This window comes from Theropithecus gelada, chromosome 2, assembly GCF_003255815.1.
Source record: "Theropithecus gelada isolate Dixy chromosome 2, Tgel_1.0, whole genome shotgun sequence".
In the NCBI taxonomy this organism is placed as follows: Eukaryota; Metazoa; Chordata; class Mammalia; order Primates; family Cercopithecidae; genus Theropithecus; species Theropithecus gelada.
This window is the reverse complement of record NC_037669.1, coordinates 161,324,958-161,349,023: the sequence shown is the minus strand read 5'-3', so window position 1 is coordinate 161,349,023 and position 24,066 is coordinate 161,324,958. Positions and strand designations below refer to the sequence as shown.

At 39.3% G+C, this 24,066-nt stretch overlaps 1 protein-coding gene across 1 annotated transcript in view; it reads left to right on the top strand.

The window, feature by feature from the left end:
* Nucleotides 1–24,066, top strand: part of COL6A6 (collagen type VI alpha 6 chain) — a 111,649-nt gene that overhangs the window by 64,403 nt on the left and 23,180 nt on the right. The window contains exons 24-32 of the mRNA XM_025376803.1: nt 2,198–2,260; nt 3,030–3,080; nt 4,768–4,803; nt 5,857–5,919; nt 11,434–11,496; nt 12,625–12,660; nt 12,780–12,816; nt 14,777–14,788; nt 18,795–19,288. Coding sequence (XP_025232588.1) covers nt 2,198–2,260; nt 3,030–3,080; nt 4,768–4,803; nt 5,857–5,919; nt 11,434–11,496; nt 12,625–12,660; nt 12,780–12,816; nt 14,777–14,788; nt 18,795–19,288 — 855 coding nt within the window. The remainder of the gene's footprint in view (nt 1–2,197; nt 2,261–3,029; nt 3,081–4,767; nt 4,804–5,856; nt 5,920–11,433; nt 11,497–12,624; nt 12,661–12,779; nt 12,817–14,776; nt 14,789–18,794; nt 19,289–24,066) is intronic.

Genomic DNA, 24,066 nt, shown 5'->3' with positions numbered 1-24,066 from the left:
AAATTTGGCAAAGAGGATGAGCTTGAGGGCATAAGAAAAGGGGTTAACTTTGTACTGAAGAATTGTTCAAGGCTGATATGATGGAGTCCAGCAGTTGAGTGTTGCAGAGACAGTTAATTGGAGGATGTAACAAGATAAGTGGATGACAAGAACAATCAACTGCAAAAGGAAGGGACTGCTATGGCATGTAGTATAGCAATATATGGCGTGTAATCAGGAAATCAAAGTTTGGAACAAAGACAATGCTGCCTTCTTGCTCCTGAAGAAGGCTCTAGGGGAAGTGGTGTCACTGGTAAAAATAAGGTTTCTCTTACCAGGGGTAGACATAGATAAAGGGACCCTAGAGTTGGATAGAGGTGACCATGGGGAAGTAGATAAACAGGAGGAGGGAAGTTGTGCCTTAGAAGATCATTTTTAATACAAAAGACTTGGGGTCCGGGGAGGGGGGTCAAGAATTTAGATGGCAAGTGCCCCAAAGAAAACCCAAATCCTCTGTACTGCCCTAGGGTGGAGTGGGCACTCTAGACTCATGATTCACTGAGATAAACCTCAAACACTTACCCCTACCTTACTCCAGTAAGTTCAGATTTCCAGGAGGCAAGTAACCCAGCAGTTAATTCTGGGCTCAACACTTGTCTCTACCAATAACCAACCATGCGGCCCTAGACAAACCATATGACTTTCCTTGTTTCCTTACTGTAAGGCAGATGTTCTAAAATTTTAGTGTGCATGTGAATCAGCTGAGAAGCTTATGTAAAAGCACATATTTTGGGTTCCACTTACCAGAGTCTAATCCAATGGGATCCAAGAATTTTCTTGACACATGAACCCTGGATGCAGCAGGTGGTCCCCACATCTCACTTTGAGAACCACTGTACTAAAAGGCATCAAGGCAGATGATCTCCTGCTTCCCTTTCATAGAATCCTATTCTTCACCACCCCCAGAGCAGTGCTGGTGGTCATTTGTCCACTTTCCCTTATGTTGCTTTTCTGTCCCTAAAAAAGATTTAATGATTCCCCACCTTTTAAGTGTAGGTTGCACACACTTGCACACTCTATCTTCCAAAGAGTACAGTATAGAAGGGGAGGGAGATGGAGAGTAGCTTGGCATTAGGGAAACTTGACTGCGATTATCTCAACCAGAAGATCAAGGTTAACATCAACAGTGATGTCATGTTGATTGTATATACCCTTAATGTTGTGATGTGATGAGAATGGCCTTTTACCTGTGTAATCTTCCTCCCCCAAACCCATAAGCCCAGTCTAATCAGAAAACCAGCAATGGGGAACATTCTACAGAATGCCTGGCCAATACTTCTCAAAATGGTCAAGGTTATCAAAAAGGTGGAGAAACTGTCCCAGTTTAAAGGAGCCTAAGGAGACATACCATGCGGATCCTGGATTGGATCCTGGAACAGGAAAGGAATATTAGGTTAAAAAAAAAGAAAAAAGAAAAAATCTGAATAAAGTATGGGCTTTAGTTAATAATAATAAATCAGTATTGATTCAGTGGTGACAAATGTACCCTACAAATACAACTAGTGTAATGTAATATTAAAAATAAGGGCAAATTGATGTGGATATATAGGAACTTTCTGTATTATGTTCACAACATTTCTGTAAATTTGAAACTATTCCAGAATTAAAATTGTTACCTTTTTATGAAAAGGAGTTAACCTTCCTCTGTAAACCTGTGTTGATTTCCCATGCAGCTGAACTTCCCTCAACATAATACTGAGATTGATTAATAACCCACAGTAAATGTTCTACTAGTCAGAAGTTAGCAACTATTGCCAGGATGTCATGCTCCCTTGGTTAACTTGATTCTCCCTCAGAATATTAAAACTAGATTAATCAATCTGCCATCTTTGCAGGAGCCTGACGATTTGCATGAATCATCCTGGAAACGATTTTGTTTTTTTTTTAAAACAGTACAGAGCTTTTCTCTTGACTCATCTTCATGGCATTGAGCTGCTAAGATGGCAACTTGCACTAAACAATAAATCATGCTTGCTGAGGCCTCACTAATCAATGGAGGACACCTCCCTGGCCAACAGCAGTTCCTCTTGTATCACTTGCATAACACACGGTTCTGGGCACAAACCCATTGTTGTGTGTGTGATCCACACAGGTGAGCTGAATTAGTGCCATCATTTCTATTCTAATTTCCAACCTAAAAACAATCTCTGTTTAACAGGGAGAACCTGGAGATCGGGGAGAAAAAGGAGCTATTGGCTTTCCTGGTCCTCGTGGCTTGCAGGTTTGTATTTTGCCACTAGTTTTCATCTGGTTCTTGGAATCTTTTAGTTCAGTAGATATCTGGTGTGGTTCTCTGAAGAGAGTTGTAAGGATACGATCCTGATGAAGTTTTGTAGTTTTCTAGAAATTAAGAGGGATATTGTCCTCATCTTAGTTCCTTGGCCAGCTTTCCCAAGGTGGAATTCCCCAGGTGCCAAATATCATGGCCAGAATGCTCTTGAAGCCAAATAGTAAAATGAACAAAACTTGTCTTCAGCAATCCCATAACCCTTTTCCCAGCCTTTCCTTTTATCAGAGCCTCTTCATCAGAAATCCATTCCATCCTTCCCCCATTGCTCAGGGTTTCTACAAGGGTCAGACAGTAGCCAATACTGGGGCATTTACTTCTTGTTTTTGTCTAGCAAAGCGAAATGGTATTAAAATACAAGTGGTATCGGGGAGAGGTAATACTACTATCTCCTCTTATTGAAAGATTATTATATGCCTGATTTTTTGTTCATCTAATCCTCATAACAACACATGAGTAGGTATAATTATTATTCCCAGCTTACAGATGGGAATACCTAGGGACAGTGCATTGTCTGTATCTGTTACTAACAATTGCTGTTAGTACCACTATCATAAAATGTTGGTGGTCAGCCCCAGAAGGAGAATCCTGTGTCCTGGTTTTCCTTTATCAAACCAAAAAGCTGGCAATCTTGTCCTGTTGAGGAATAAGCCTGTCTCTATCTGTAGTCTGGGATGTTGGTAATCAATTGCTCTGTTTACAGGGCGATGATGGCAGTCCAGGTTATGGTAGTGTCGGACGCAAAGGAGCAAAGGTAGGTCACATCTGCGGGAAGCTGGACGTTTCCATTTATTTTTTGTTGCTGGTTTTGTTTGCCACATGTAAGAGAAAAAGGGAAGCAGGGAATAAGGGAAGCAGGGAATAAGGCAATCTTGGACAGTTAGAAATACATTTTGATAATTTATTTGCTGATATCCCATGAGGAATGTGGTAGAAAAGAATGTGACGGTTTAAGATGCAGGCAACAATTGAAACTTGAAAATAAATTTTCTGTTTTTTTGCGGTGATGTGTGGCCCTAGTCTGACTTGTTCCAGCCTGAACAGTGCATGTAATCTTAGCCGCTCTAGACTCAAGTTTACTCAGGGAAGCATTCCAAAATTAGTCCTCTTCTTATTATGTTTGATTTAGCCAGTAGTGAGAGGTTGTACAGGAGTTTTCTAAATGTACTGGGCCAAGCAATAACTTAAAAATAAAACTGTACATCAGAATAGTAATTTGATATTGTCACTGAATATTTAGGTGGCTGGAACTGAGAGAGAAGTTTACCAAGACCAGTGATTTCTGTATACTAACAATTACCACTAAGAAGCCAGAATGAAAAAGATCCCACCATAATTACAAAATACAGAAAACATAATACAGTTAAGGATATCATGTCTGCAAAATGTTTGAGACCTATGACAGTGAATTGCTGAGACGGAAAAAAGAATTCGATAAATGGAGAGGCATTCCAAGATCTTGTTGGAAAGTTTCAAATATTGAAGGATGAACATAATTCCAAGTGAAATCCCAATGGGAATAATGCAAGAGGCCATCTGGAAGAATAAAGAACCAAAAACTAGAACTATTTGAAAAATAAAACTAATGAATGAGGGATTTCCAGTGAAATGTTCATTAGAACAGAGAATAGTTAATATTCCATAGTATAATCCCTTAATATCTTACAGGAAGGGATATATTAAGTAGCCTGTGGCATTGGAACATTAGCCACCCTATAAAATGAATGTATATGAAGTTTATAAGCATGTAAAGAAATTTTTGTGACAATTTCAAGTAAAAATTTAGAATATACTCAGAAAAAACATTTATCCCAATTGTGTTACATTGCATTTTTAAAAGTTAAAAGGAAATGACAACAAAATGTATATAATCATTCTGGGCAGTAAGATTTTGGTGATTTTTCTTCTTTCTATTTGTTTGATTTTATACATGTTTGAGGATTTATTATAATCAGGAAATGAACTTTATTTTAAATTCATTATATAGTTTTTTTTATCCAATAGGGATTATTAAATCTCTTCAATTATAGTCTTTGAATGAAGTAAGGTAAACAGAGGACCCTAAAATGAATGATCAAGTTTAGACTCTCCATAGGTTTTCCAAATTTCCCCATGGAAATCCATTTTAACATCTTCTCAGAGACACATGGCCAAATGACCACCTATGCCATTACAAAAGAAGGAAAGCCGAGTTGTAACTTTTCAGATGTATGCTTTTAACCAGCTAGGTAGTTATGATATATTGATGAAACCTTTAAATACTTTAACTTATAGAGTTTGTTTCTCAAATACTGCTATTTCACTTCCAGATTTCAATTGTTTTGGCCCTTCCTTAATTCAGAGGTACCAAAACTACAGAGGGCAGCAGGTAAAATGAAAGTCAATGTAAACTTCATTGAGTGATGTGTGCCTGTATTAATCTTCCCTCCTGTCCATTTCAGGGACAAGGAGGATTCCCTGGAGAAAGTGGACCTAAGGTACCGTGTGCTTCCTAGTGACTAGAGATCAGTCAGAAATACTTGTGGAGGTTATGAAATGTATCCTAGGCCAGTAGAAGAACAGCTAATGACAAATAAATTTCCTGCCTTTGTGGGGAGAAGGAGGGAAGAAGGAAATAGACCAATATTTTTTCAATTTTTAAGATTATGCATTTGTTTAGGAGTGTAAGACTTAAAAAGTATTTCTAGTTTTGTAATTAATATGAGAAGATAGAAAACTTATCCCTTTTTTCCCTCAAATTTACTCCTTCCCTCTATCATATATGTTTTCTTATTTACTCAAAGAAAAGTATAATGTAAGGCCGGGGGTGGTGGCTTATGCCTGTAATCCCAGCACTTTGGGAGGCCAAGGCAGGTGGATCACTTGAGGTCAGGGGTTCAAGACCAGCCTGGCCAACATGGCAAAACCCCATCTCTACTAAAATACAAAAATTAGCTGGGCATGGTGGTGCATGCCTGTAGTCCTAGCTACTCAGGAGCCTGAGGTGGGAGGATCACTTGAACCCAGGAGACGGAGGTTGTAGTAAGCTGAGATCTCTCCACTGCACTCCAGCTTGAGTGACAGAGCAAGACTCTGTCTCCAAAAAGCTAAAAGTATAATGTAAAGAAAATCAAAGTTACTTGATTTCACCTGTCTCAATTTTCCCAATATGTTTATAAATCATCTTTAGATAACTAGTTAGCAATGACATCTTCTACTTTGGAGATATCACTTTTTCTAGAAACCCTTACTGAACTCAGAAAATGCCAGGTCCTATGATAGAGTCAGAGGATAAAATAAAGAACAAAGTTCATTTCTCCAAAGAACCAGTGTTCTTGTTGGGCAGACAGCAAAGTGAAACAATGCTGAGGCAGTGTGCTATGTAGAGGATTACACAAATGGAAACACACACATACTCACACCTTCAAAGAAGACTGTTAAAAATGCATATGAAAAATGTCTTCATGTTAGAATCAGTTTAAAGATGCACATATATTAAATATGTATATGTTTGATTTTAATAACTATTTTACTTTAATGAATGTATTTAGGGTGAGACTGGGGACCCTGGTGGTCCAGGAGAGACTGGGCTGAAGGGAGCTAGAGGCAAAACGGTAAGCTTCTTAGATTCCAATTGCTGACAACCTCACTACATTGGGAAGTCCTCCTTCATGCATTTACAGTAATTTGAGTCGTCTTTTGTTACCAATGACTTGCAAAATGCTTGTTTTTCTATTAAGGCAAACTTGGGGAAGGGGGAGTGGATATTCATCTCTCAATGCCAGTGCAAAAACCATGAACTGTTTGCTTTTAGTGAGCAAGTTCACCTGTTCTAGCTGCCAGGGTACCGTACTTAACACTGGTAATACGATTTTTTAAAAGAAATCCTTGTGATTCAAAACAGTTTTTGCACTGCCAAAATGTAGTTAATTTAATCCTGTCTCACTGGCAGGTTTACTGCAACCTAATGCCCACTGGCATCTTGTCTTCACTATTCAGGTTTTTAAATCTACTTTTAGTGAGATATATGCAGAAAGGTCGTCTTCTCATTTAGCTCAAGGAGGTTATCTCTTGAGCTTTGTGAGAAAGTTTGTTTACTGTGTAACTGAGTAGGTCTGTATTCTGTAGAGGGGCTTAGATACTGCCTAGTGGTTTGAGTCACTTGGAATAAACACAAGTCTCCAGTACAATTCATCCCGTAGGCTTGCCTTGGGTTCCTGTGGATTAAGAATGGATTTCTTGCATTTGCTGACTCTCTCCTATATATTAGACTGTATATAAGTGAGAATGTTGTTTAGTTTTTTAAAAGACAATCCTAAGATAATTGTCTCTTGATACAGCAATTGTCTTTTTTCTTCAGAACAGCACTAATCAGGCAACCTGGTCTTAATTCATCATGTCAATTAGCAAGAATTTTAAAAGTCTGATAAAAACGTATACTTGAAATAGTTTTCTAGTTTTGTTTTCATAGCTCATTTTGCTCTCATCTATTTTTGTTTCTACAAGCTGTACGATCTTTATGTATAGATATTACTTGTGTAGGCTTTAGGGGTACAAAATAAGGAAACTCTTCTTCTTCCTCCTTCTCCCCCTCCCCTTCCCCCTCCCCTTCCCTTTCCCCTTCCCCTTCCCTTTCCCCCTCCCCTTCCCCCACACTTCCCTCTCCCCTTCCCCCGCACTTCCCTCTCCCCTTCCCCCGCACTTCCCTCTCCCCTTCCTCCTCCTCCTCCCCCTACTCTTCTTCCTCCTCCTCCTCCCCCTACTCTTCTTCCTCCTCCTCCTCCTCCTCCCCCTCCTCCCCCCACGAGAACTGCTTCCCAGCTATAATGCTTGTCCTCATACATGTTTTTGGATGGCTATCCATTAACATTATGCTCTTAAAAAAAGATGAAGACAGATATAATTAGAAAAATAATTGGAAAAGACTTTCAAATTAATCCAGATGTCATCTGCATTGAAGTATCTCTGGATCATTTATTTCCCTTGGCTTATTAATGAATAAGTTTAACCTTGAACATCAGAAGCACGCTAAGAAGTTCATGGTTGGATCCCTCCCCACAAAGGCACATTAATCATTTTTAAAGACAATAAACGAATGGGAAACAAACTTTTTCTGTTGGCCTTTGAAAATATTTGAAAAATTTTTTTTTGTTCTCCACGTTGGACAATTTATCACTGTTTGTAACTTGCTCTTTCCACCCACCCAGCGACTTTTTCCACATTTACATTAATATTTTTGGATTTGAAGTTGAAGTTTAGACACTGAAAAAAATCCAGGTTTTCTCTCTGAAAGAGCTGAAGTTTCTATTGGAAGATTTTGGTAAAACGTCAGCTTAAATTCTGAAGGCTTCTTCAGTTCTCTTTGAATGATGATACTCCTCGTTTAAATTCTCTAAATCTTCACCTTGGTTTTTTTTTCCCTCAAAAAACATTTTTTAAATTTTGCCATGATTTTTAACCTGTTTTATTTGCGTATACATGTATGTTTGTATGCATTTTGTTTTTCTTTTTACCACCTTTAAAAACATGCACATAGTTTAAAGCAGGGTTTCTCTGTCTCAGCACTATTGACATTTTGGGCTGGATAAGGCTTTGTTGAGGGGCTGTCTTGTGCATTGTAGAATGTTTCTCCACATCCTTGGCACCTACCCACTAGGTTCCAGCATCAACTACCCTCTGTCCTCCCCACACCCCAGGTTATGACAATCAAAAACACCTTCAGACATTGCCATATGTCCCAGGGGAAAAAAAAGGAGGCAAAATTCTCCTTTCCTAAGAACCACTGGTTTAAAGAGTCAAATAACAAAGTTTGTTATGTTAAAAAAAAAAAAAAAAAAAATCCTTCACTCCCTCACTCACTCCCATTTCCTTCTGCCCAGAAACAACAGCTTTCACTTCTGAACTGATTTGTCTCAGAATTGACAATATGTCTCTAAATGTCATACTTACATTCTTACTTTTTAGATTTATAAATTTTAAGCATTATGAACTGATTTCCTCCTGCTATAAAAGTTGCTGATGTACCTTTCCTGATTTTCCCTTTATCTAAATCCTGTCTGAAAACATTTAGATGAGGCAAGTATTCTCTCCAACTTAATCCCGACCCAGAGCCTTCCAACCTGACCCACCTGATGGAGATTCGTCTGTGGCTGGTGCCCAGCTGCCATACTGCAATCGTCCTTCACCTTTACCCTTCCCTTTGCCTCTCTTCTGCATTGGATCTCTGCTTCTCATTCTTATTCTCAGACTCCTGTTGGATTTCTCCCTTGTTTCATGGAAAACTCATCCAGTAGCCTGCTAAGAAGGGGTGAATGAAAGGTGTAGTTTTGGAAACAGCCACCATCGGAAAGGGATTTGTACTACCTTAGGATGTGATTGGATATTTTGGCTGGTATACAGTTCTGGGATGGAATTAATTTCTTGAAATTTGGAAGGCAGTCATTCCTCCATTACTTCTAGCTTCTTTTGTTGCTTGGGGAAGTCCAAAGCCATTCTGATTCCTTATGTGGCCAGTGTTCTCTCTCTGGCACCTTATTGCATAATTTCTCTGTCTGCAGTGTTTTGATATTTCTTGGGTTTTGTGAGTTGATGTCCATTTTTATCCATTTTCCTGGGCATTAGGTAGGTGCTTCATAGGCACTAGGAGCCTGGAAATGTGTGTCCTCCAAAGAAGTGTTGGTCAATTATTTTGATGATGTCTTGCCCTCTATATTCTCTATTCCCTATTTATAAAATATCTATTATTTGGTGTATTAGTATAGTCCTTTAATTTTCTTATTTTTTCTGTTCTATCCTCCAGCTTTTTGTCTTTTTGCTCTACTTTTTGGGAGAGTTTGTTGAGTTTCTCTTACAATGTTTCATACTTGAATTTTCAAGAGCTTGTGTTTGTTCTCTGAATGTTCCTTTTTATAGCGTACTTTTTTTTGTTTCATGATTAAAATATCTTCTCTTACCTTTCCGAGAATATAAATATTTTTGTCTTTTTTACCCAACATAGTCTGTTTCCTGCATTTTATTTTCCTTTCTGTTTTGATCTCTATTACTCAGATGTTTCAGGAATGAGCTATTTCTTCATAGTTAAGAATTGAAGACAAAAAGACTGACTGGGGTCAGGCACGGTGGCTCACGCCTGTCATCCCTGTAATCTGGGAGGCCTAAGCAGGCAGATTGCTTCAGCCCAGCAGTTTGAGACCAGCCTGGGCAACATGGCGCAACCCCGTCTCTACAAAAAATACAAGAATTAGCCAGGCGTGGTGGCATGTGCCTGTAGCCCCAGCTACCAGGGAAGCTGAGGCGCGAGGATCACCTGAGCCCAGGAAGTCTTGGCTGTATTGAGCTGAGATTGTACCACTGCATTCGAGCCTGTGTGAGACTGAGACCCTGTCTCAAAAAGAAAAAAAAAAAAAGCGACTGATTGGAAGCTCTGAGAGCATGAGTGGGGCTTGTCAACTACCAGTTTTCCAAAGAGAGTGATCTAGCTAAAATCTTTCTTTAGCAAACCTCTGAAATCAATACTTTTTGGTCTTTCTTCTTTGTCTAGTGAAGTTCTCCTGAGAAAACTTCTTAAAATTTCCTACCTGGAGAGTAAAGGTCTGGCTGCCAGCTTTCTAGGAGCCATATAGAGAAAGAGAGACTCTCACATTTACTATACATACCCTCATTTACTCTCTTTGTTTCGGATACTGTAGGTTCTCAACTCAGCCTGGAGTCCCACCTCGGTTTTACCTCTGTTTGTTGCTAGGGTGTGAAAAGGGATATTCACCCAATCCTTGAGAATAGAGAGGAGATTTGGGGATTCCTAAAATGATTTTCACCTAAACACCTTTACTTCACCTCTCTCCCTCACCTCCACTTCTGGAGGTTCCCGGTGCGGCCAAATCCTCAGCCTTCTGGGACGTCTGATATAAAACACATTGGTTCTTGGCTTTCCCTGCTCCTGGCTTAGGATTCAACTTTCTCAGGTCTGTTCAGTCATTTAACACTTACACATTTGCTTTCCAGACTCACATTTTATGGCTGTCATCACCTTTCTCCTTCTCCCCACCATTGTTTTTTGCCTTTAAAATAATCTACTTACTGTCATTTTAGTAAGATATTGGAAAGGAATGAAAGTAAATACATGTGCTCAATCTGCTGTTTTCTCCTTGGAGGTTAACCTTTATCTTCTAAATAAAAATACTTTATTTTTCACTCAAACAAGCACACTGTCAATATCATTGGAATGCCCAAAGGATATCAATCATTATTTACTGTTTTACAGGTAATGCTTTTACAAATTAAGTTGATTTTAAACTTCATTTTTTATTCCTGTAAAAGTTGTAAATCCTGTGGCATTTTGAATGAAGAAAGAAATATTCCAATTTTTAAACTAAATCCTAGCCTTATGATAAACGTATTGTTGAATGTACATGAAAATATTTCTGACATCTAGTAAGTAGATAACAACTGTCATTTTTATTGCTGTTATTCCCCATTTCATTACAATATTTCCAACTAATGGTTGTGTTTCTGTTGTTTTAAAAGTTTTTGTATTTCAATTTTGTTTTTCTAGACATTTTGCTTTTTGTTTTTTCAGTTTAGTTACCTACCACTCCATTTAGATAAAAAGTTTTCCTTTGACCAGCAATTCTAGTCCTAGCAATCTTCCCTAAGGAAATAATCAGAGTGATGCATATAACTTTGTAACAGCATTGCCTATTACAACAACAAACAGTAAGGGACTAACTAAATCATGTACAACCATGTGATGGGATAGTATGCAGCTGTGAAAAATGATTTTGCCAAATAATATCTAGTAACTGAAAATGTCCAGAGATAAATTTAGTTTAAAAGGTAACAGAGAAAAGTATGATTCAAATGAGTTTTAAAAAAGAATATATATCTTAATACCATAAAAAAATAAGAAAAGACATCAAAACGTTAATGAGGATTATTTGGGGAAGAAGGGATTGCTGGGAATATTTTTTCCTTCTTTATGTTTTTTGGAAAACTCTCAATTTTCTAAAAAGTGAAATTTTCACTTTCAAACTTTCACCTTTGAATTTTAATTTTTTTTAACGTTTGAATTTACACACACACATATATACATGTATAAATATAATTTTTAAATAATTAAATTCTCCTTTGAGATATCTGCTGGGCTTCCAGGAGAGATGGGATCCCCTGGGGAACCAGGACCTCCTGGACGTAAGGTAAGTAGAAAAACTATAAACCACACCAGGTCCTTTTCCACTAAAAAAAAAGTCAGTGCATGAAATCTTCATTGTCCAAATGTGCATGCCTTCTGTCTCTGCTTCTTGACCACTATTTTCCCACCTTTGTGGGTGAGACAATACTGATTAAATATTTAGAGGAGAAAAAATACTGATTAAATACATCTCTTGAGAGAGAGGGGAAATTGAAGGAGGAAATCAAAAGTATTTAGACTAAAATGGTAGCTCTCAATTATATTCTGTATCTGTGCAGTCTTTCTACATGTAATAAATGATCATTGAATGAATGGAAGTGAAAGGAAATACATAGTGACTGTGATCAGTGCTGCATTCACATGGAACTTACTTGCTTCAGGAGTTCGGGTGGGATTCTGTTGCATATTTTTCCTTGGGTGTCTCTCTTTGAAAGAAGCCAGACTCTTCCTCTTCTGAAGATGGGATTGAACGCATGAAATGAAAACCAGTTCCATTTGTTCTTTCTATCCCAAACTCTGACAGAGTTTTATATATATATATATATATATATATATATATGTGTGTGTGTGTGTGTGTGTGTGTGTGTGTGTGTGTAGTTTTGGGAAGGTAGTTGAGATAACCTTTCCAGATGTTCAAGTTGAGCCTGATCCTTTTGTCAGCTAACCAATGATGGGAACAGATTAAGGTTCAGCTCTGGCTGCTGTTCAGTGGCTCAAAGAAAGGGGGTTGAAGACCTTGAAACTTCTGCTATGAAAGAGGGCAACTGCACCTGTCTGGCTCACTTTAGCTAGTCCTGAGGTGTAGGCATGTTCCAGAGCTCTGCGGTAAGTTTCAGGTTGTCAGCTCCATCCTTGTAATTCTGGACAACGCTTGTTATCCAGAGATGGACCTGGAGAAAAGTGGCCTCTCAAGGCTTGTGTGCACCAAGCTTGCTGCTTAAAGTTTGTTCTTTCCAGAATGTTACTGTTAATTAGGCGATGAGTATCTACCTGCATTCTTTTTTCCCTCTTAACAATTTAATGAGAATAAAACTTTTGAAAGTTATCACTTTCTGAGGGCGATGTTGGTGCACACTGGCTACTGATGTGTATGTCTAGAGTCATTAAAACAGTGTTTTGTTTGTTTTCCTAGGGTGTGAAAGGAGCCAAAGGCTTGGCTTCATTTTCTGTACGTATCTCCCGACTACAACAGAGTGCTCTGGGTGCTCCATTAAATTTACTTATTTTTAAACTTCAGGGCCTAGTAGTTTGTTGTTTAATTGTTTCTGTTTTATTTTTGAACTGCAGACATGTGAGCTCATTCAGTATGTGCAAGACCGCAGTCGTAAGTACCCTGCTTAAAATGATCACTCAAGTTGTCAGCATTCATACAAGAAGAACAGAGAACTCTACACTCAGAATTGAAAGAGTTCACCAGCCAATTTCTTTAAAATTAGAGATGTCACTGCATGTATTTTTGAGTCAGCATAGACTGGTGACTTTTAACTCCCTCTCTGGCTGCTATCATGTCCATTGAAACCCATATCAAGCAGTAAGAAATAATCTATTGAGTGCTTTTAATCTAAAGAAAATTGAGATTTGATGTCTGAATTCACCTAATAGTGAAATCAGTCACTTGAGAGTCACATGGAACTTTTTAAAAGATGATTATGAATGCTTGACAGTAACCGACAGAGTTGAATTCACCTGGTGTGAAAGAAGCAGCTGTGATAATAGGGTGTCCTGGTGGGTGGGAGTCCTGACTTTGGTTTGTTGTTTGTTATTCCTTTCCCAGAAAGATATGTTTGATTATTTTTTGTTGGACTGATTGATTTGCTTTAAAAATTCATAGTAATACTCATTCTGCCAGTATTTTTTTTTATCTTTCTCAAAATTTTAAAATCAAAATGATATTTTGGTTTGGCAAATGCTCATTTGAATTTGTTTTAAACCCTTCTAGCGGCCCGTTGTATCAAAGTATGTGTTGATACCATCAAAAAAAAAATTTCATGTGCAAGACTAGGAGAGAGTTGACTCTTCAGTGTTCATCTACAAATGCGTAATGACTTTTCAAATAACAATATCACAGAAAGGAGGAGCCAAAAGTTTCCTTTCAATATTTTGGGGGAAGAAAAATAAATTAGAGCCTATTTCTGTAGAGAACACTGGTCTCAAAGACAGACATTTAAAAGCGTTGAATGCAGTGTCTATTGGAACTCTGTATTTTTGTAGCAGAATAGAACCATGATGGGAATCAAAACACGTATATATTGAGTCATGAAGATGGGTTGTTTTGGGGCTCAATTAGTGTGGTAGGTTTCAGGACATAGGAACCATGTAAATTGTAATGACTCAAGGGCAGATCCAAATATGTTGAGACCTGATCTTTTAAAATTTAAGGGACTCAATACAAAATCACAAATCTAAAAGTGGGTGTAAAGGTATTTCAAAAGTAAGTGTTATTTAGAACAAAAAAGAGAAATCATAACCATTAACTTTTGCATATTTTATTTTATAAGAGTATGTGATTGTGCAAACAACATGGCTAGGGTTCCTCCCAAGAAACGCATTGCAAGGGGCCCCTGCAAGAGAGAAGTCTAAAGCAGCATTGTCCAATAGAAGTTTCTGCAGTGATGGAAGTGTTCCCTGTGATGCTCAATTCAGTAGCCACAAGACACATGTGACTTTGAGCATTTCAAATGTGGCTAGTGCAACTGAGAAGCTGAATTTTTATTTAATTAATTTTAGTAGCTGCATATGGCTTGTGGCTGTCATGTTGAACAGTACAGGTCTAAAAGAGTGTTCATTTAATTCAGAGTAAATCCACTTCTGATATTTACATAACATATAAATATGCATATAATGTATATACATATATACTATACATAGATATAGATACATTTGTGTATATGCGTGCATATATATATCTATATATATGTAAATGATAGTTATAGATATCTACATGGGGAAAATTTAGAGGAAAGAGAGGTTGGACCTTTCAGCTTTCCAAATTCAGCACACCTCCCTGCAATGTCATGTTCCCTCCCAGGCAAAGGTTCTTTGTCTTTTGACAGCCGGCTGCAGGCCGCTGATTTATGGCTGTATGTTGTCCCACTTCTCACATCTTCTTCCCTTTGGAAGGAATAGTGCTTTTGTGAGACTCAGCATTGTCTCCGAACTCTGTTGCCTTGATTTTTGAGTCATCGACAAAAAGCAGACAGGATAGAACCTTTCTTTTCTGCACGATACAGAACTCTCTTCTCCTACCAAATAATAATCCAATCTCCTTTGTTCTTCTTCCCCAGCTGGCAGACGTGGTGAGTAATCTTTATTTACAGCATGCTTTAATCAAGCTCTAAAATGTCATACATCTGGAAAGATGAGTTAGCGCAATGTATTGGCTTCCAAATGATACAAATTTTATCTGGGCTTTCTTTGCCACTGCCTCATACCGGTAGCAGAGTCTCGCCTCCAATAAATCACTCAGTTTTAGCTGAGCTTCACAGCTATTTCTCAACCAAGCAATTTGTTTTTTATTAATATTAATTTAAAAATCATTAAGATGTTAATATCTGAATGACTAACATCACCATTCACCTTTTAAAGGTTTTATAAATATGTTGGGTTTTTTTTTAGACAGGGTCTTGCTCTGTCACACAGGCTGATCACTGTTCATTGCAGCCTTGACCTTCTGGGCTCAAGTGATCCTTCCACTTCAACCTCCCGAGTAGCTGGGACTACAGGCACATGCCATCATGCTTGACTAATTTTTGTATTTTTTGTAAAGGCAGGGTTTTGCCACGTTGCCCAGGCTGGTCCTGAACTCCTGGGCTCAAGTGATCCACCTGCTTTGGAGTCTCAAAGTGCTGGGATTACAAGTGTGAGCCACCGTGCCTGGCCAAAAATAGTATTTCTTACTCCCATCATTTTCTCGCTCTGTCATATCATCTCTGTCATCCAGTGGTTAATTAGGTATTAAGATGCAGAAGGCAGAATAAAAGTGGGGATGATCAGATAGCAAGTAAGTGGAATGTACAACTCAGATAATGCCAAAATCCATGGAGCTCATGCCTGATGTTAATTATCAAGTCGGCTTCATATTTTTCAGTGCCAGTTTTCAGATATCTTACAAATGCTTACATGATGTTTTTGTGTAAACTTATCACCCTCTTATACATTTATACACTTTTACCTTTTGAATAAGCCCACCAACCCATGTCCTCTGATTGCTTATCCACACATTTAAGAATATTTGTTGAAAGCCTAGTAAGTGCCAGTATCTATAGTAGGCATTAGGGTTACAGAGTTGAACAATGAACCTGCTTCCTGTGCTCAGAAACTTTCATTCTTATGGAGGATCCAGACCACAAGCAAATAAAGGGAAGCCCAGCACATTAGGTGCCGTTTGAAAGAGAGAAAGCATAGGATGCTGTGTCCTGGGATAATGTAAGGGGGGAGATGTTTTTGGACAGAGGGCTCTTTCTGGGGGCGGTGAAATTAAAGTTTAGACTGAAGAACACAAAGGAGCCATCTTTTGGCTGGGCACAGTGGCTCACACCTGTAATCCCAGCACTTGGGAGCCCAAGGCAGGCGGATCACGAGGTCAGGAGTTTGAGACCAGCCTGGCCAACATGGTGTGAAACCCTGTCTCTACTAAAAATACAAAAAATTAGCTGGGCATGGTGGCACATGCCTATAACCCCAGCTACTTGGGAGGCTGAGGCAGGAGAATCACTTGAACCTGGGAGGCAGAGGTTGCAGTGAGCCGAGATCATGCCACTGCACTCCAGTCTGGGTGACAGTGTGAGACTCCGTCTCAAAAAAAAAAAAAAAAAACACAACAAAAAAACCCAAAGGAGCCATCTTTGCAAAGGCCATGAAACAGAACAGACCTAGGCATTTCCTAGGAACTGATAGAGCCCAACAAGGTTGAGATATAGGGAGGGGGAGAGCAGCACATAAAAACATGGGGAATAGGCAGAGGCCAGAGCAAGCTGAGCTTTGCACATTATAAGGAGGCTGGATTTTATTTGAATGGTGATGGGGAGGGTATTAAAGAGTTTGTTGAAAGTACGTAGGAGAGGAACATGATCTGATTTTAAAATATTACTTGGGCTGCTATGGGGAGAGTGGATTGTGGCAAGGGTGAAGGGTGGGAAATGTCAAAGTCAAAGCCAAAGGCCTAGTTTAGACAGGGCTGTAGTGTTCAGGCAAATATGATGGTGACCTGGACAAGGACCATCAGTGTTGTATTTAGGTTACATGGCAGTAGTTTGGGCTGATCCTTGCCTCCCTGTCCTTTCTTTCACCTCCTCTGTGACAAGTGGCAGTCCTCAGTACATAGTGTGTGGTGACAGAGCCATGTTAGTTGGGGAACCGCATGTGGCAGTCCCTCCCTTCTTGAGGAGGGCCTCCTAGGTACCACTGCAATCCAGCCTAGGCTTCTTCAGACTCCTTGGGACTCCTGGCAGCTTGCTGGGTTTTAGGGCTTGCGTTTTGGAAGCTGAATTATTCCTTAGGTTTTTCCCCTAAAACTTGACTTTTTTTTCATGTCTTCTGCCAGTGCTGTGAACCTTCCCCCACCTTTATCTCTAAGTTGTACCTGAAGCATTTTTGTTGGTTTTGTTTCCATATGCAAATAACCACCCCCAAAAAAGTCAGCAGAACCACTTTCATGTTTAATTCTACTTACTTTTTTAAACTCTAAAAGTGACACCTCAGTTTATAAAAATCTGTTCAGCCCAGTAATTTAGACTTGGAGACTAATAAATGATTTCCTGTCTCCATCGAGATGAACAGTTTGATTTGGGTTTGAACATTTATTCTCACTGGTACTTTTTTGCCTTTGAAGGACGTGGAGTCAAGGATGGCAGGAGGTCATAGTTTAGCACTAAGGTGGGCAAGGCCCAGTTGGCCCATGGCAGAGGGATGTCTCCTTGTCAGCCTACGTGAGCCCAGCAAGTCTGGTCCTGAGCTTGTAAAGCAAGATGGTCTTTGCTGTGTTTATCATCTCTGAATCTGACTTGCTGGTATCTGAATGAGAGGAGGCACCTCTCCAAGAGAAACACATCACTGAGGTGTCCTTTTACCACTCAAATTCCAGCACTGGGCATCTCCCATGTTATTAAACTTTCGTTATTTCTATACCTGTTGCAAATAACTGCTCTTTTTTGAGCTCTTTATCATTCATTCAGCATTTGTTAGATATCTGATACATGGCAGGGACTAATAACTTAGAAGATCAGCAGATACTGTTCCTATCCATACATCATAAACTAGCATAAATGAACATTAATCAGATAATCAAAAATAAGTTGTCAGCTGTGACAAGGACAAGGTACTGAGATTAGAATGAATTGAAACCAATGAGTACAGATGCGTAAATATGCAGTTAACACTTACAGGAGAGCTTACCAACCATCGTCACTTTCTCTAAGTAATAAGGTATATTTATTGAGTAAACTTGCATTTGTAACAGTTAAACAAAAATGTATCTGTTAAAGCTTTCCTCAGTCTCCTTTTAGTGATGTATTTCTCACAGTGAAAAAGAATGGAATGATAATTGTAACAGCAATGGTTGACGTTTATTGAGCACCTACTATGTGCCAAGTTCTGTTATTCTAAGTACTTTACCTGTGCTGATTCATTTAATGCTCACCTCAGACCTATGTAGCAGGTGATGTTATGACTCACATTTTACAGATGAAGAAACTGAGGCACAGACAGGATGAGTAATTTGGACAGGGTCACATGGCTGGTTAGTGATTGGGCCAAGGGCGCCAAACTCTACCCTGTATTGCCTACTCTCTTTGCATCTCATGCTTTGCTCTGTGAACTATGTCAGTTTTCTTCAAATTTTTCTAAAATTATCAGCAGAGCTTTCACAGCCATTCCTTTTTAACTCTTATTACATTTCCTTATTAAGTGAAAGAAGAAATGTTTAACTGAGTAAAGTTTCACCAATAAAACTTGATACTTTTAATCCAGTCTCTGTAGGTGAAGGGTATTTCCAGGAGCTCTCTATTGTTTAGAAGGAATTTGATAATCAACTTTAACATTTCTTATAAAATGAAACTGAATTCCAGATGTTTTCCTTTTGTGCCTGATTCAAAAGAGCAGACTCAGCTTTTAGAATAACATCTATAATTATTCAAGATTTAAATATATAATATTTTACGTTTGTTTTAGTACTTAAATTACTTACTCTCTTTAAGTATTTGAATAGTTAACATTTAAAATTACTTTGCCTTCTATGTGTCTTTTTTTTTTTCAAAAAAAATAAATAAATAAGGATGCTATGTGATAAGGGATATGGTCTTTTAGGAAAACCCGAATGCCCAGTGCACCCAACCGAGTTGGTGTTTGCCCTGGACCAGTCCCGGGATGTCACTGAGCGGGAATTTGAGAGGATGAAGGAGATGATGGCTTTCCTGGTGAAAGACATTAAAGTCCGGGAGAACAGCTGCCCCGTGGGAGCGCGCATCGCCATCCTCTCCTATAACTCCCACGCCAGGCACCTCGTGCGCTTCTCAGATGCCTACAAGAAGAATCAACTTCTCAGGGAAATTGAAGCTATTCCTTATGAGAGATCCTCTTCCAGCCGGGAGATTGGCAGAGCAATGCGGTTTATTTCCAGGAATGTCTTCAAGCGGACGCTTCCGGGGACGCACACGAGAAGAATTGCCACATTTTTCAGCAGCGGTCAGTCTGCGGATTCCCAGTCCGTCACTACGGCTGCCATGGAGTTCAGCGCGCTTGAAATCATTCCCGTGGTGATCACTTTCAGCAACGTGCCCTCGGTCAGGCGCGCATTTGCGGTACGAGGGTGAAACCTTTCACACGACAATTCTTATTTATCTTGCCTGTGTTCAGAAGCCCCTATACTACCTTGCCTTCAAAATCAGGGTCATTTGTTAGGAAGTTTAAAAAAATCTGGATCGGCAGAGTAGAATAAGTATGTTTTACTGTGTACTGGGAACATGTTAAGCTCTTTCTATTAAATGGGATGATGTCTATGCATTAACCTGTTTAATTTTCACAAGTAGTGTGTATAAAATAGATGATGAGAAACTGAGCATGCAGAAGTTAAGCCACTTTTCCCGGTTGCCACAGCTAAGAAATGGCAATGTCAGAACTTCAAGTTTGCTGTTCTAGTGCTTCCCCGAGCTACTCTTTGAGTTGCCTCTGAATCTAAAGATACTGAATCAGGAGGCCAATAAACATACATGTCAGTTAGTCAGGGTAGTAATTGTTGCTGTGTGATGAAAGCCAATTGGCTGATTTTATAACTTTGCTAATTATGTAATGACCTGCAATTTATAAAGGAAAAGCCATTCCAGTTATAGCTTCTTAGCTTGTGGAGTAAAATCGGAAATGTGTTGCATTCCTAAATAAATCACCTGGGATTAAGATGACTGAGGATAACTTTAAAATATCCCGTTAATAGTGGTTCAGTGGCAGGGCTTCATCACTGGGGACCTGCTGGGCCCAGCAAAGGGTCCTTCCAGTTGGCCTCTTGGCACCACACGATGTTCTGTTCTCCATGTGGAGACCATGAATGGGGCCCAGGGAGCAGTAAAGAGGCACTGGAAAATTTAACTTAAATAAAAAGTTCAGGGCCGGGCGCGGTGGCTCACACCTGTAATGCCAACACTTTGGGAGACCGAGGTGGGTGGATCATGAGATCAGGAGATCGAGACCATCCTGGCTAACATGGTGAAACCCCGTCTCTACTAAAAATACAAAACTTAGCCGGGTGCGATGGCAGGCACCTGTAATCCCAGCTACTCGGGAGGCTGAGACAGGAGAATCACTTGAACCCGGGCAGCAGAGCCAAGATCGCGCCACTGCACTCCAGCCTGGGTGACAGAGTGAGACTCTGTCTCAAAAAAAAAAAGCCAGCCATTTGAAAATTTATTTTGAGAAAAGAAGACATACAAGAAACAATCATTGTCTTCAAGCATATGAAAAAGTATTACTGGAGAAAATAAGCCAGCCAAATTCCAAATTTGCAAAATCTCTTATTAGAGAAACGAAGGGTGACAGCAGTAGGAAACTTTAGGTTTTAAAAGAGAACTTTTGAAAGGCAATGTTGATGTACTGGGCATGGATTAATGCCGGTAGACAAGATGTTACCTTTCTCTGCACGTCTTTTATAGGGGCGGTCACTCACCTGTGGAGGGTGACTTCTATTTTTCCTAGATTAGGAGCTAAAAGTGGCCTTTTGAGGCCCTTTCCACTGCTCTAAATTTTCCGTGAAAGTGTTGAAATAAGCATAACAGAGTTGGAATACATTTCTCATCTGTAAAATATTGAAAGCAGAAAGTACCTGGTTCCTAGAGTTAGTGTGAAGATTAATTGATGCAACACTACATTAGTGCATAGGGTCACTGAAGAATGACAGCTTTTGGCTGGGCGCGGTGGCTCACGCCTGTAATCCCAGCACTTTGGGAGGCTGAGGTGGGCAGATCACAAGGTCAAGATATCAAGACCATCCTGGCCAACATGGTGAAACCCCATCTCTCCTAAAAATACTAAAATTAGCTGGGCGTGGTGGTGTGTGCCTGTAATCCCAGCTACTCAGGAGGCTGCGGCAGGAGAATCGCTTGAACCCAGCAGACAGAGGTTGCAGTGAGCCAAGATCGCACCACTGCATGCCAGCCTGGGTGACAGAGTGAGACTCAGTCTCAAAGAAAGAAAAAATGATAGCTTTTGCTTTAATTATTAGCATTCAGTTGCTTGATCCTGAACTAAAATTTGTTTAATAATAATAAAATCTAGATTGTAAAGGAGTTGAAACTGCTATTATTAATAGTAGCATCACTGAACTAATCTTAGAATTATGCAAATGAAAGGCTGATGGATCAGGTTCAGATAGGGAAATGCAATAAAGTAGGAAAAGGTGGGGCTGGGCTATGCAAATGTAGCTGCTATGAGAAGTAGCAGTAGCTACAAAATTCTATAAGTGATTTTGGTTACACAGTCCTTGTAATTCCCTCATCCCTTGGTTTTATTTAGTCATAAAAGGAGATAACTTTCTCTCCTGATGCAAATTGTGATGTAAACTTAAACTGACACAATTCCGCTCACCCACTCAAAGGTGTGTGCACAACATTTAACTTCTGAAAATGTACTTTGTGTTTTAAACTTTTGCGTGTTCAGTCTCACCTAGAAATTGATGAATCTGGTTTCTTGATTCTACTCAAATCTTCTAGAAACTCTTTACTCCTTTTTTGAAGAAGTTCATCTCAAAAGAGCACCAATGAAGGCTTAAGTTCTTGATAATGACCCCCATTAATGTAAGCCACATTGGCCCCCAACACTCCCAACTGAAGTGTGATTATCGGATTCATGTTTATTTTTCCTAATGTACGGTGTGTGGCAATAGGAACAGTATCTGCTGATCTTCTAGGTTACTGGTCCCTGCCATATATCAGATATTTAACCAATGTTGAATGAATGAAAAAGCTCAACAAAGAGCAGTTCTTTGCAACAGGTATAGAAAGAACAAAAGTTTGTTAATGTGTGAGATGCCTAATGCTGGGATGTAGGTTGGTAAAAGAAAACCCCAGTGATGCGTTTCTCTTGGAGAGGTGCCTCTTTTCATTCAGGTATCAGCAGGTCAGATTCAGTGATAATAAACACAACAAGGACCATGTTGCTTTATAACAAGCTCAGGAACTCAGACTTGCTATGGAGTTAGAGATGAAGTCAGAATTGCTCCCAAGTTTTATCCAACAGATGTTTAGTGAGTGCCTCATTTTATATACCAGGTACTGTCCTAGGGTCTGAGGATACAGGAGCAAACTGGAAAACCAAAAGGCCCACCTTGACATTGGAAGATGAGACCAAGCAGGATGGTCTGGAAGGGTTCAAAACAGAGCCATATATGCAACTTGATTAGAACCCAGTGTCTGACATTACAGAAGAGAAATTACGTTACTACCTCTGTTTGCCGCCTTTTTCTTTATTTTATCCATTCCCTTCCATCGTGCTTTACCTACGTTCAAACTGTTGTCCATTATTTTTTAAGAACAGAACTTGAAAGTCTCATGACACAATGCATTTTTATTGTGGGTCCACATTTTAAAACCCTAGTTTGTTTCATACCTACCAAGGCTTTTCTAAATCTTGATCCATCTGGGAGTTAAGTAGTCCAGCGTGAAATTTGGTACCTGTGCAGCCATGTGTGTTGGGCCTCAGAAGCACCCACTCTGACAGCATGTACTGATTTCCCTGTGTTTTAGTAAATGGACTGTGATCACCATCTTGGAAGTTTTTCATGACAGTATGAAGTTGAGTGGCAAGTTGTGCCTCCCTTCACAAATGGAGGACCATTTTTTAATGGAAAAAACATGTTTTTTGTTTGTTTGCTTGTTTTGTCCCTAGGAATTTGCCTTTAGATTTGTTTAGCAATTGCCTCTTCTGATAAAATTTTACTTGCTGCACATTGAGGCTTCCAATCTAGGGTGACTCTCCGTTTCCAATATTTTTATAAGAAATATGTCTTTTAGCTAGCCTGGCTTTTTATTTGACACTGCTGTGTGGCATTGCTGGTAAGAGGAAAATTAAGTGTAGTCTTTGACATTATAGATGATTCTCGTGATTGCAGACAGAGTTGAAATGCGGGGAGACTTCTAATGGAAAATAAGCATTTTAGTACCCAACCTTTTTATTTTGAAGAGAATTTTTATTTGTTTATATATAACTGTCTAAAAGAAAATTATTCATAATATTCATTGTATTTGTTTCTTAGATGTTTAGAGATGCCCCCATGATGTTTAGAGAGGAAAGAGTGGGGTATCATTCAGAACCGTTTGCTAAATGCCCCAAACCTCCCATCTTTGAGTGTAATAGCTGTGCTTTCATTCAAGCTGGTGCTTCTTTGAATCCACAAGAAGTGAGCAATAAGAAACGTAAATAATAGGTCTCTTTTATTTTAAATCTCTAGCCCACATTGACTTTAAGGAATTTTTCTGTAATATGCTTACTATACTTACTCGAGTGATACGTGGTAGGATGAATGAACTCTAAAACTACATCTTCCAGACTTTACTGACTGAAAGATTACTTGGTCAAGGGGGAAAAGGCTGGGGGAAGTGGGGAGGTATTGGGTGAGAGTGTAGACCCTCTGTGGACTCTCACCATAAAACAGCTCACTAGAATCAATGAGAAGGTTGATGTCGCTCTAAGTTGACACCAGTGTGTTGATATGTGATTAAATGTGAGCCTAAACTAACAAGGACCAACACCAGAAATATGGAAGTGGTCACATTGTAGTCATGTAGAATGTGTAGAACACAAGACTAGTTAGCAAATGGCAGCAATGTTTGGGCAATGTCTTGAGAAACACTGCTCTAAATTAAGTTAGAGACCCACTGATACAAAACTCTAATCATAAAGGTGGCTCATACAGAAGATGGAAGGTAGCCCTTGTTTGGGGAGAGTAAAACTTAAATTGGAGCCTTCTATAATCCACCCCTTCTGGGGCTCACTTGGCTCATCTTTAAAATGATGAGAATAGATGACATGATTCCTGATTTCTTCTGGATCAAATGTTCTGTGATTGTTTTTTTTCCCCCTGGATCCTGATAGT